Raw genomic sequence first — 12,648 nt, 5'->3', positions numbered from 1 at the left:
AAACACATATAGATGAGTGATGTGCATGTTCATAACTATAAAATTATAAATAAACAAATAAGAGTCTTCACAGTAAACCGATAAAGCATGTTCACACGTAATAGGCAGCTCCCTCACGAATTATAATTCCTGCAAACCCAACAGCAAGCGCACAGAATAGATTTGTTATGGAGAACATGAGAGCGGGTCAGATAAAAAGTTTATCCTCTTGAATGGAGCGAGCGAGAACGAGAGATGGCTTTGCCACCTGCAGCGAGATAACGAAGTGGACAAAAACACAGAGAGGTCAGCAAAGCGGCCTTCTAGCACTCCGCGCATGACTGTGGCATGCAGATGTGGTCACCAACCTGGGCTTGCTGAAGGTCACGTCCAGAATAACAGAGAACATAAGGAAAAGATAAATAAGAAAAGCGGGTAACGACTTAGAGGGAAAGTGTCCAGGGCCAGAAGACGTCAAAACTGTAACGGACATTGTCACCGGGTGAATACCACACTTGTGCCCAACAAGACAGCGCGATTTGGCGTAGACTTAAGGATACCGTATTGTGAAACACACAAAATTACAGTGCATATATCGTGACCACGTGTGTATAAGACTAACAAGGTAAGGTCCAACAAAATGAAGATACAGTCATGATTGCATTGAGAAATTCGGTAGCCTCTGAGTCACGGCAGTCGACTCGTGAGAAGATCTCCTGGGGAGTCGAGCAGGACAGAGCAGCTTGTGGCGCAGTGCCCTCCCTCATAATCACCGCCGTTGCACAGTGGGCAGTCTCAAAAATGACACTACCTGATATTATACTGTCTGGTTGATAATTGTTTTTTTACCCATTTATCTGGCAACAAAACTGACACCTTTTTTACAAGAAGTCATGTTTGCATTGACCACAATACCTGCAGTCGGAATGCAAACAAAAAACACAACTCTGATGATGCATGCACTGTCCTTGAAATTGATTGGTCCACACCCGAGACAGCTTTTCATAGAGCCTAGTCTCACATGGTGTTGATCCAGATGACGCCAAAAGGCGCGTGTTTTTTGTTTGCATTCCGACTGCAGGTATTGTGGTCAATGCAAACATGACTCCTTGTAAAAAAGGTGTCAGTTTTGTTTCCAGATAAATGGGTAAAAAAACAATTATCATATTTTGCTACTGGCAAAAGAGGTTCCAATACTCTCTGGTTCTTTCGGTAAAGTCCGTCATCCTCACCTGATGACGGGCGCTTGTGTTGCGACCGAAACGTCGTGTTCTTGTATTATTTTTTCTATCTACGTGACTTTACCTGATATTTATAATGATCACGATGCAGAGTCGGGAACTTGTCAATCTAAAGCTGGATGAATGTTTCCCCCACACTGTGCAAGTCTTTGGGGTTATTTGGACATATTTCACCATGCTGGTCAGTGTGGGTTGGTGAAGAGTTTGAGGGGTGGGGGGGGCAGCTGGTGTGGGTCAGGACAAATCCAGATGTCACTCACCATCGATGTGAGTTATGGACAAAAATCTAACTCAGGTGGTCGGATGCAAGTGCGTTAACCACTGCACACCATTGCTTCCACCCAGGGATAAAATGGGTGTGGGGACTGGGGAATCTGCCAAACACGGACAGATAAATGTGCGACTTGTTCAGTCGTCAAGCATAATAAAAAAAAGTAAAATAATAAATAACAGGGGTGGGGGGCGAAGCAGGGCATGGGTGGGGGAGGAAGCTGGTGGGATGGAGGCCATTTTAGTTTTGAATCAGAAAAAAAAGGCTTAAGGTTGTGGTGTGTCATTGTGAAACATTAATCAGATGTAAATTAGTTTCATAATTAACACTGTGCATAGTGCCACTGTTTAAAAATTAAAACCGTTTGTTTTTTCCTGAATTGCTGTAACCTGTGAAGACTGCACACATTACTTGTGGCATCATCTACGTGAATTTTTTACTTTTGCCAACTGTAAATTCAAGTTATAATGTTGAACTGTCAAGACTTTCATAACCTGTGCAACGTGTTCATCTAAAATGTGAACACGTTGCACATTTCAAACTGCGGAATGTTACCAGAAGTGTGACAACAGCAATATTTTCCGCACTTTTCAGGGCATGTAAAATGTAATTATTATCACTGGATGTTTAAGAATGATATTGAAAGCTACAGGGTATGAGGTTGAGTAAGCGCTGCTGCTTTCGTTCGAATATAAAACTGCACGCAACCCAGGCATGTGCACTTTATTTGCGTGCTGAAAGTGATATATGCATTAGACCGCCGCGCAATTATCACAAACTCTCATTATTCGATCTAAACTCCTGCTCGGCAACTCTAATCCTGATGCATTTCAATTTCTGAGCGCGGTTCGATATGGTCTGGGACCAATGAATGTTTCCTGGAACACCTGTCCCAGGATTTTCAACACACGTTTGATTACTGAAAAGCTATTTTCTCCCCTCTTGATGCATTCTTCATATCGCTAGATCGATGCTTTTCGATCCTGAAGAAAATAAAACTGCCACGTGCGTGTGTGTGTGTCGACGTGTACTTTCAGCAGCATTATAACCATTCTCGGACATTACTTGGAAGGTCATACTCACATCAGAGAGGCGGTTCTCATCACGTGTGCCTCGGTTTATAGAATAAAACAAAAGTATGATGGTGTGAGGTCAGCACTCCGGGGCAAAATAAGCAGATGGGAAGTGTCTTCCAGCCTGCATTGTGTACCTTAGCAGTAAGCCACGCGTCGCCACGCATAAACAGCGGTCCCTTTGCCCGGCCAACAAGAGCACATCTTGATGGGTGTACACCGCAATGTTTAAACACTTGTCTATAAAGCACATGCCATTTGCTAATTGAGACTCCTGTTGGGAAATAGCATGTTCGGTGAATACTAAGCAATGAGACTAATTTTACACGACTGTGCACTGCAAGGTGGGGGATGAACCGAGAATTTAGCAAGTGCCCTGCGACGTGGATGGGCTCTGGCGAATGCAAAAAATATTCAGGTTCATGCGGACAGTGAAAACTAAACAGTAACTCAGATGTTCAGAAACAAACAAATGAATAACTTTAAAGAACAAAAAATGTTGCAAAAAAATAATAAACAAAAACTGCGATTACATCGCTATGGGATTCTTTCACCAGTATCAAAATATTGATGGGAAATAAAGTCTCTAACTGCTTGACTCGAGCTATGCATGCGTTGGTGTTTGCATTGTCCTTGCACTGCTCGCCTTTTGGTGGCCTTTAGTCTGGTGCTGGTGAGACAATGCCATAAGAGAATCTGTCTCTGGTGCAGGCAAATCAGTTTTAATGACAGTGCATACATTATCAAAGCATATTTATTTGCATTTTTTTACCACTAGTATGTATGGTTAATGCAGACTTGGTGCCTTGTTATTGCCGTCAATTTGGGGTTTGAAGATCGAAACACGGGATTACATATTTTATCACCCTTGCAAGTACAGGTAAAAATGCTCCCCCATCGCACACAGTAACCGTGTTTGCATATATTTAAGAATACATAACATACTGCAGGGGCTCATTTTAGAATAACACCGATGCAGTGTTACCTGGAACCATCACTTGCACCCGGGGATGGGATAGGGTGGGGAGGGGCAGGTGCTCCCCGCCCCCCATCCCCTAAAATATTTACATGGCCATTGTATGTCGTAGACCTTTTAGATTTTTCATAAATGACGTAATACTCTTGCTCGGAAAACCAATGCGTAGATTGATACACGGTGAGCCAAACGCTCGCCTCCAGCAAAACATAAATGCACCGCTGACCTCTGATGCAACCTTGAATGGCATTTACATCAGCTGGCCACACTTTCTGAATCACGCAACTGTACTAGGCACCACCACTGTGTGCGCTGAGTGTGCTTCTCGTGAAAGCACACGACGTTACTTTTGTTTATTTTCAAAAACCAAAATTCTCAAAAAAAACATTTAAGAGTTTTCACACTTTTTAATCTAGATAAAAAACCCATTTCTTTATCATTGCGTTTTGTGTTTAGTTTGTTGTCCTTTCCCCACACATCCGATTAGCATGCTTCGCTCCATACGGTGCGAAATAAGTTTAACTTACATAGCTTTGGGCCTGTATCCCTTTTAAATTCATAAAAATAAGATGTTGTGCTATTGGTATCATAATATTAATGGGTACAGTTGTTATTTTATTGTATGATTTTTCCATTCCAAAATAAATTTGGGGAAAAGTATGCAAAATGTGTTTATTTTGTTGTTGTTATTCTCACCATCATCATCCATGCTCAAACCACCACTGGATAAAGCCCTCCACAAACTGATGGCATCTATCATGAAACCACGATGCAAACATGTACAGTATGTATGTATGTATGTTGAACTTCTTTCGCATCGTATGTAGCCAATCGTGATAAACGGAGGTGCGGAAAATTCACAAAAGCTGATTCCAGTGCTCGGTCTCCTCAGTGGACGTCCTCTCAGATGCATTCTATTCCTTAGCTGGCACTCGGTCATTACTCTTGACCGTTGTCCATAATCCCTTCTATCAATGTCTTCCATACAGATTACAGTTTTAATACATAATTGAAATAAGAGCATTAACTTCAGCAGTATCCACAAATCCACAACGTTATTGTGACACATTTAAATGTACAATTTTATGTTTTGTCGTAGAAATAATGTCATGAAGCTGTCAGCCTGCTGAATAACATGCTTTGTTATCTCGGACGCGCTCTCTGATCAGCCCTTCTTCTATCAGTCTGTTTGTTGAACCAATTTTACTGTCGGAAAATGCAGACACTTAAGTGCAGGTACGAGCCAACTATGCCCCGTCCCGTAATGAATAATTGATTGCAAATAAAGTGCTTCCCTTTGTACTTTGAAGGTATCTGTTCTGTCGACATCTCTTGCCACGCGGACCGCTCAGCGCTGCGATAACTCACGACCCAGGGCGGCCACAGCCTGGAAACTCATTTTTACTTTGCCGGCGGCACGGGCAGCCTTTCTGGGCGACTGCGCGCGTCGAGAGAGATTACTGCGCACACGTCGTCTCTCGCCCAGGGGAAAGGAATTAACATTTTACGGCAATACCCAGGGTAGGTGGTGAGGCCCTGCGGCAGCTCGAGAAGGTGGGAAGGGCGGGGGGAAGTTCGCAGACGGCAGTTGACAATTGATTGGAGAGCAAAGGCCACGTCAAGTGGGCATAGGTGGTGTGATGCTGCAATTGATACGGGTAGAGACCAGTTCATAATGAGTATTGCACACCTACTGTGAAAGCCATCAATATTATTAACTTGGTATCAATGCAGCTGGCATAAATAACTGTCGGGCACAATTGTAAATTGGCAAATAATGGGAAAGAATGTAATGCAATTATTTTAAAACATTTCCATAATTAAATTAGAAAGAAAGTCAATTTTCAACTCCTCTAATGTACATGGCAGTGAAGTGTACTAATTAAAAATACAGGTTATTAGCATGCCACGAGTGCATCAGCCTATTACTACCATCAAGGTATAATTCACCTGGCCATTGCATTTATAATCAATTGGGTGATTGTGATTCAAGTACCATCCTTGTCTAATCCTTAAGTTTAAGCGTAGAATACTCTTTGCAAAAAATTCAGTGGATTGAACAAGAATGTGTGAAACACTACAAATAGATGTGAAAGTAAATGAATAATAGCAACAGGAAAGGAAGCTGGGTTTTATGTGGCAACAAATAGACGGGGCGTTGGTCCATTTTAATATTTCGATAAAGTCATCGTAATGGGGTTTGATTGTTTCTTCAAGCCTACGATAAAGTCATCGTAATGGGGTTTGATTGTTCCTTCAAGCCTATGTCCGTAGTATGTGCCGCGCTGACTTGCACCTTACCTGGTTTGTGTGATCCAGCTTTGGGCAGGGCCTCCCGCCATTGAAGGGCTTCTCCCGTAGCCACTTGGAACGCACCTTGACACCTGAGCCACATGACTTGCTGCAGGGCGACCACCCAGACCACTCACTCAATCGGCAGTCTGACGGGCAGGCCACCACACACGACTCCTCCTGGTGAACTGAGAGATGGGACGGACACGAACAAAGACAAGTATTCCCCGGTGGAGTATTTTGCAGACGACTGGGAAACGTGCTGTGAGTGAGCACCTGTTAAGCTCAGCACAGTGCCTCTGAGGGTGGTTGTGACCAGTACCACGCCTGGCTGCCTTTGTCTCCCGTGACTGGGAATTGAACACAAGTTGCTAGATTCATAGCGGAGTGCACAAACCACTGTACTCCCGCTCCCCATGGACACAACATGCATACATACACTCACATACGCGAACATAACCAGACATGCCAACAAGCATACGAACAAATACAAGGATCCTCCATATATCCTTTACCAGACTGCTTGGGCAAGTGCTGTTGACTCGCATGAACATAGCCTCTAACAGTGCTGTTAGTGAGCACCTACTGTATGTGAAGGTCAACACAGCACACCAGGGGGTGGGTGAGTCTGCCCAGTGGCTGATGTTTACACACTGCACCAGGTACTAATTTTACGGCTGAGTCGACCTAGGGAAAGCTTCGCGCCAGTCATATATGCCACTGTTATTGGTTTTGAGTGGGATTCGAACTCGGGTGGCCAAGGTGAGTAGCGCAATGCGTAAAAACTACTGCACCACCACTCCCCAAAGACAAAGACACGCTAACAAACGCACCCACACACACACGTGTGAACACGTGCACACTGACATATCTAAAAACTAAAAACAATTAATACGAAGCAGGAAAAGGACATTTAATCAAACCTGAAACTTGTATTAACACGAGGAGGCAATTGATATGAGGCACACCATGTAGAGCTGTAAAAAGGCAAACGTTCTAAAACAAAGTGGCACACGGCCATTCTCCACACAATAAGCAAGAAGGTCGTGATGAATGCCTTCTAACAATATGCGGACACCCGCAATTGATCTACTTTGCATATTTATGCCTCTGCCAGGTCTCCAGGTAAAATATGCTGTGTATTTTTTTAGCGAAAGAAATCATGGTGACAGTTGCCTCTTCGTGCCACAGTCCTGTTTCCTCAGTGGAAGCAGTGCTGCTGCCACTGCTGCAGCTGCCACAGTGTCAGTGTCGTGATGGCAATTGGGAGGCGTCTCAAAGAGCATGGCAAAATAATGATGGCAAGGAATGACATACAAGAGACAAAGATCCCCCGTATAGCTTACATGGGATGTTTGGGCAAGTGCTGTTCGCGATCACCTATAAAGGCTGGCACGGTAACACGAGGGAGTGGGTGGCCAGTACCACACCTGACCGCCCTTGTCTGCCCAGTGGTGGTGTTTGAACACCACCCCAGGTCCTCATTTGAGGCTGAGTCAACCTAGGGGAGTCTCAGGACCGGTTGGCCATGAGCAGTGCATGCACACACGCAAGCAAGCAACCCTGGGAGCCACGAGTACCTTTTAAAGTTATATTTGAAGACTTTTACATTTTGGAAGGCTATCTGTTTAGATGCATTTTACACATTAATCTCAATAATGTTTTCTTTATTTAACAATTAAACTTTTTTCTTGTTTCAGACATTGTTGCTTCTGTTTTATTGTTTTAAATGATTGTTATTAGTCGGTAAAAGATTTTAGTCATTTGTGGCTCAAATAAATCAGAGCTGAGACCATGAATGCTCAGTTATATGATTTTTCTGTTCAACATCAATCAAACGCACTTTAAGGAGGAATACAATTGTGGTGGTGGTGTTGTTATTGGTGGCTGTTGGTGGTGCTTGTTATTTTATTGTTGGTGGTTGGTTTTCTGGGACTGCTCTTGGTAGTAGTGCGGTTAGTCCTAGTATGCTGTCGGTGTTACTGTTGGTGATATTGGTGCTGGTGCAGGTGGCGGTGCAGGTGCTTGTGATGGCGATTGTTGTTGTGGGGGTTCTGGTGCTGGTGACAGTGGTGCTAGCTGTAGTGTTTTTGGTTGGAGGTGCAGGTCGAATTGGCGTTGGCCTGCTATTAATGAATACGATTTCTCGCACTGGGAAATGTTGGTGGCTGGTGCAAATGTAGTCAAAGGTGGTGACGCTGTTTTTGTTGCCAGCGCCAGTGGCCGCTCTTCTCACCAGGAGAAGCACAATTGCCGCCCTCCACCAGCCGGCCTTGCTGGTCGTAGCACGCCAGGGCTCGATAGCGTGTGCCTTGGCCACAGTCGCCCGTCTCCCTGGGGGGGCTGGCGGGTCCCCGGCTTCGGCCCCTTCCCTCGGGCAGCAGGCAGTCGGACCAGGGCCCCACGGGACGGGCCGAGTACTCCCGGCAGGGGCAGGTCTGCGTGTCCACCTGGGGGTACAGCTCCAGGTCCTTGCACTTGTCCACGCGGCGGCTCTTGCCTTCAGGAAGGGGAAAGAGATGGCAACGCAGTGGCATCGCACAATATGCGTGGCGCAAATACAGGATCGCGTTTTTTAAAGCACACATAAATGTATGGAAACTGCCATATATTCTAGTATTTATATTTGTATTCGAGCTAGGCTTTCCAAATTAATCAAGTAATCGCTTCCTCTTTCTTTACTCAACTAACGATTGCCCTACCAAGTATTAGTTTTATTCCTCAACCAGTCGGATGACACAAACGTAGTTGAGAGAAAAGTCTCTTTTGTGTTCCCACTTGTGCTGCTGGATGGGAGGTGATGGACGGGGCATGGTGACAGCATCCACATCCATCAGCCCATTGTCACGCCGTTCATGGCTTGTCTGCCGTCGGGAGGCAGGATGTGGGGTGGCTGCCTTTTCTTTTTACAGGAACCAGAGTAACCGACCACGCGAATAGTCGATTACAGTTTTTATTGGATTCATCAGCCTTATGGACTAATTACCCAGCACTAAAGTTCATTAACTTTGAGATAACTTAGTTATTCGTACATACATGCATAGACACATGCGTGTGTTGTTGTTTTACTTAGAGTCACACTGTAAAAATATTCTTATAGATTTTTGTTCCTTAAATTCTTAACCATACTTCGCAGTCCCTGTTATGTAATGGTTGTCATAACAGTATTTTTTTTCAATCTTTCTAAAACGTGATCGTTGAAAGGTTGCGAATTTAAATTCCTTTCAGAAGTCAACTAAAGCACGTCACTCTTCTGGGGGTGATAAAATGAATTCCTACTTTGTGTAAATTCTACAGCAGATGTCCAAATGATTGACTCAACCCCACCATAGAAATGTGGAATTTCCACCACTAGCTAAGGACTGTAAATAAGAGACATCGTTGTTTGAGTAGGAAACCACTGTGATTGTGTTTAGGACAAGCAAGAAATACTTTCCAAACAGAATCATAAGAACTACAGTATATTGCATGTAAACCTACCAAACACTATAACAGTGCAACACCACTGTAGGAAAGTAAAATATTGATGCAAAAAGTTAATTTACGCATTCATCAACCAAAAATATGCACATGCTAAAGGAGAACGGCATGTTTTATAATCTCATGTCATTTCCAAAATGAGTTTTATTTCTGTGATATATCTTATGCATGTGATACTGTAGGACTTTCATTTCTGGTGAGGTTGCATATTTTTATCAGTAATATATGAAAACGTACATCTCAAAGTATTTGATCACAAGAAAGTAAATGCATTCATCAGTGTGCTCTGTAACCAGGTCAGAGTCCATTGCGACCGTCTCTCTTTCAAGCGAGACGTGGGTCAAATAAAACAATACAATAAAGAACAACACTCAACGTATATCGTGACGGGTAATTGATGACCATATAAAAGGGATAAAGGTGCAGCCCTGCAGTTGCTTGTTCATGCTGCTGACGACATAGCCTTCAAGACAGGGAGCTCTACAGAACCCCTCGAGGGTATTTTGGCCTACTCTTCCACGCTAGCCAGGCAGAAGAGGTGGGAGTAGCCACACTTTACCCCACCACACGTGGCCTGCCGATGATTAATGGTGGTATACCGACTTAGACTGTTGAGTGGACTAAGGCGGAATTGAGTGGATTTCAGGAATGTGTCGGTTATTTCAACTGATGTGCCAGCAGGCTGAACCAGTGACCTCTGTATTGCAAGTCGAGTGTGCTAACCATTACACCTCGGCAGCATTGTAACAACAATGTACGAAATCTTAAGTCCCATTAGAACGTGGCACAATAACAACAAGAGCAATATCAACGTCAGAATGATTTCATACTTGAAATAAGATAGGTGCATTAAGGTTTAAATACACCGTTTCGCCTTGGAGTTATCCACTGACACTCGAAAATAATTGAGTCAAGTCTAAAATAAAGTAATCTCTCCCACTGTAAATAGACATGGGGGAGCATGCCTCATGTATTGACGGTCCTGAAGTCGTGGTGGAAATGCCTCATTCCTCTGTAAGGGTCGGTAATCCAATATGGATGGTACTTGTTTTATCAACCTGAGAGCAATGTCAAAGAGATGACATCGAAATGACTTTGATAATTGTCTTAAGACAATACATCCTAATTTATGCTTAGTAGTTTTATGATTGTTCACTCCCAACTCATGGAAACTCAAGATGAGTTGTTAATATTTATGGTCACAATTGGAATAAAGAATTTAATGTCTTTTGTCTCATGAATGCAGTCTTGTTTTATTCCGTATTTAAACTCTTTATCTTGTTTGTTATATTTTCCTGTTGGTATATTACACATAGACTTTGTATAGAAATGTAATTTGCATTAAATAATTGATCCTTGTAGGTTAATGTACAACATTATAAATAAAATGTATTAAAACATTGAATCAATGTTACCTATTATACAGCATATATTACAAATATAGCAAAAACCAGCACTGAACTTTCTAGGCCCGTTAACATCAATCAGACGGGAGTTTTAGTTTTCACGTTGGCATGGCAATGTCAATTGATTTGAATTATCTCATTAGATTAGACTCATTTAAAAATGATGTGCATGCGTGTCATCATGCCAAGCTGCTCAAATAGACATACATTATTCAACGGAACCTCTACAATAGTTAAGTTATAAAATCAATGTCCCATATCCTGAATGTACAGTATTTTATCAAACAAAGCGATATGAGGAGCAGTTGGTGGTCGCGCAGTATTTAGTACAAAATGCTCTGATCCTGGCGACCTGCGTTTTATTCCTGGCCATGGCTGACACCACTGGCAACTAATACTGGTAGGAACCTCCTGGTTACACCAACCCACAGGGGATTATTGTGTCCGTCGTGCAGGGAGGGGCTGGGTGGGGAGGGGAGGGTGGGGAGGGTGGGGCTGGGTGGTGAGGGGAGGGTGGGGAGGGGCTGGGTGGGGAGGGGCTGCGTGGGGAGGGTGGGGCTGGGTGGGAGGGGTGGGGCTGGGTGGAGAGGGGAGGGGCTGGTCACCCCGTGGTGCCCTTATAAAACTCAACGTTTAACCTACTCACGCCGGCTTGTGCCTGCCCTCACAGTCGGGCATATTTGCGGAATACACCACGCCGCCGTTGACCCTGGCCATTGACTGAGCAACCCAACGTTCCTACCAGCTCCCTCCGCAGGAATGTGTTATCTCAACCTGTCTTGGGCCCCCTGTTCACCAACTCACATTGCCCAGCTTGGTGAAGTATGGTCAAACAACCCCCATAAGTTGATCCATCAATATATCTGTAAAGTATTACTATTATCAAGCCATGTGAAGAGTTCACTGTAAATTTCAAAGGTTGTTACATAATGTGATTAGATATTATTTAAAAAACTGGCATGTAACAAAGTATTGTATCCTCTCATTAGTAATAATAATGCAATTGTATTTTTGCTTCATGCAAATGGCTGCTTAAAAACCCATGACAATTTTTAGAAATTCTAGATTTGAAGCTTTCGTGACTGCAAGGATTCATATTCTTAGGTTTTTTCGGTAAAGTCACGTAGGTAAAACATCAAAATTAATAAAAATAAAATAAAACAAAAATCACGACGTTTAGGAGGCAACACAAGTCGTGATTTTTGTTTTATTTTATTTTTATAAATTTTGATGTTTTACCTACGTGACTTTACCGAAAAAACCTAAGAATATGAATATAAATGTTTAGAAACATTGCTAAAGTTATGCAAACAAACAACACGTAACAAAGCAAATCCAAACACCAAAAAGGCTCAACCACTGCATCGAGCAGTTCTTGAGTTTTTTTGGGGGAGGGAATTGCATTGCCGGTCAATGGTAATGCGGTGAATGCTGCAATTTAATCTCCGGCACTAATTTTTTTTAGTATACCAGCCGGGCAAACGCGGGCGTTCCGTAACGAGCACTGCTCAGGAAGTGGAAAATGTGCTGGCTGGTGTATGTGCATGCACTGCGCTGTATGCCATACTAATATAGAGTGTGGTAACACGCACCCCCACGGGTTGCACTAAACTAAGAGCAGATGCCTTAAAATTGTGATTACATCAGGGCAGCACAGCCCCAGAGAGTGCTCTGGAGGAACAGATGCTGGAGTCACATTAGCCATGATCATATACGTCCAAAAAGCGAGCAGATGCGAATGTGCTCCATTACCCTCTATAGGTTTATGTTAGTTTTGAGAGAGCTTAGAGGAAACAAGGCCATGAATAACTGTTTATTTCTCCTTCGTGAAAAATTAGCAACATTTAGAGACCCCCACCGATGAATTAATAATGCGCATGCTGTTCATAAAATACAGATCCCAACCTCGAGAAATACATATTTATAGCCG

At 43.3% G+C, this 12,648-nt stretch overlaps 1 protein-coding gene across 4 annotated transcripts in view; it reads right to left on the bottom strand.

The window, feature by feature from the left end:
- Positions 1-12,648, bottom strand: part of LOC144941816 (thrombospondin type-1 domain-containing protein 7A-like) — a 233,921-nt gene that overhangs the window by 64,142 nt on the left and 157,131 nt on the right. For all 4 annotated transcript variants that reach the window (XR_013639273.1, XM_078868309.1, XM_078868287.1 and 1 more), the window contains 2 exons: positions 8,069-8,332; positions 5,842-6,020 (listed from right to left, as the gene is read on the bottom strand). Coding sequence is in view for 3 of the 4 variants with exons in the window: in XM_078868309.1 (XP_078724435.1) it covers positions 5,842-6,020; positions 8,069-8,332 (443 nt within the window). In the remaining variant the exon portion in view is untranslated. The remainder of the gene's footprint in view (positions 1-5,841; positions 6,021-8,068; positions 8,333-12,648) is intronic.

Source organism: Lampetra fluviatilis, chromosome 2 (assembly GCF_964198595.1).
Source record: "Lampetra fluviatilis chromosome 2, kcLamFluv1.1, whole genome shotgun sequence".
NCBI classification, from domain to species: Eukaryota; Metazoa; Chordata; class Hyperoartia; order Petromyzontiformes; family Petromyzontidae; genus Lampetra; species Lampetra fluviatilis.
The sequence above is the reverse complement of the archived record's forward strand: the minus strand, read 5'-3'. Positions and strand labels throughout refer to the sequence as shown.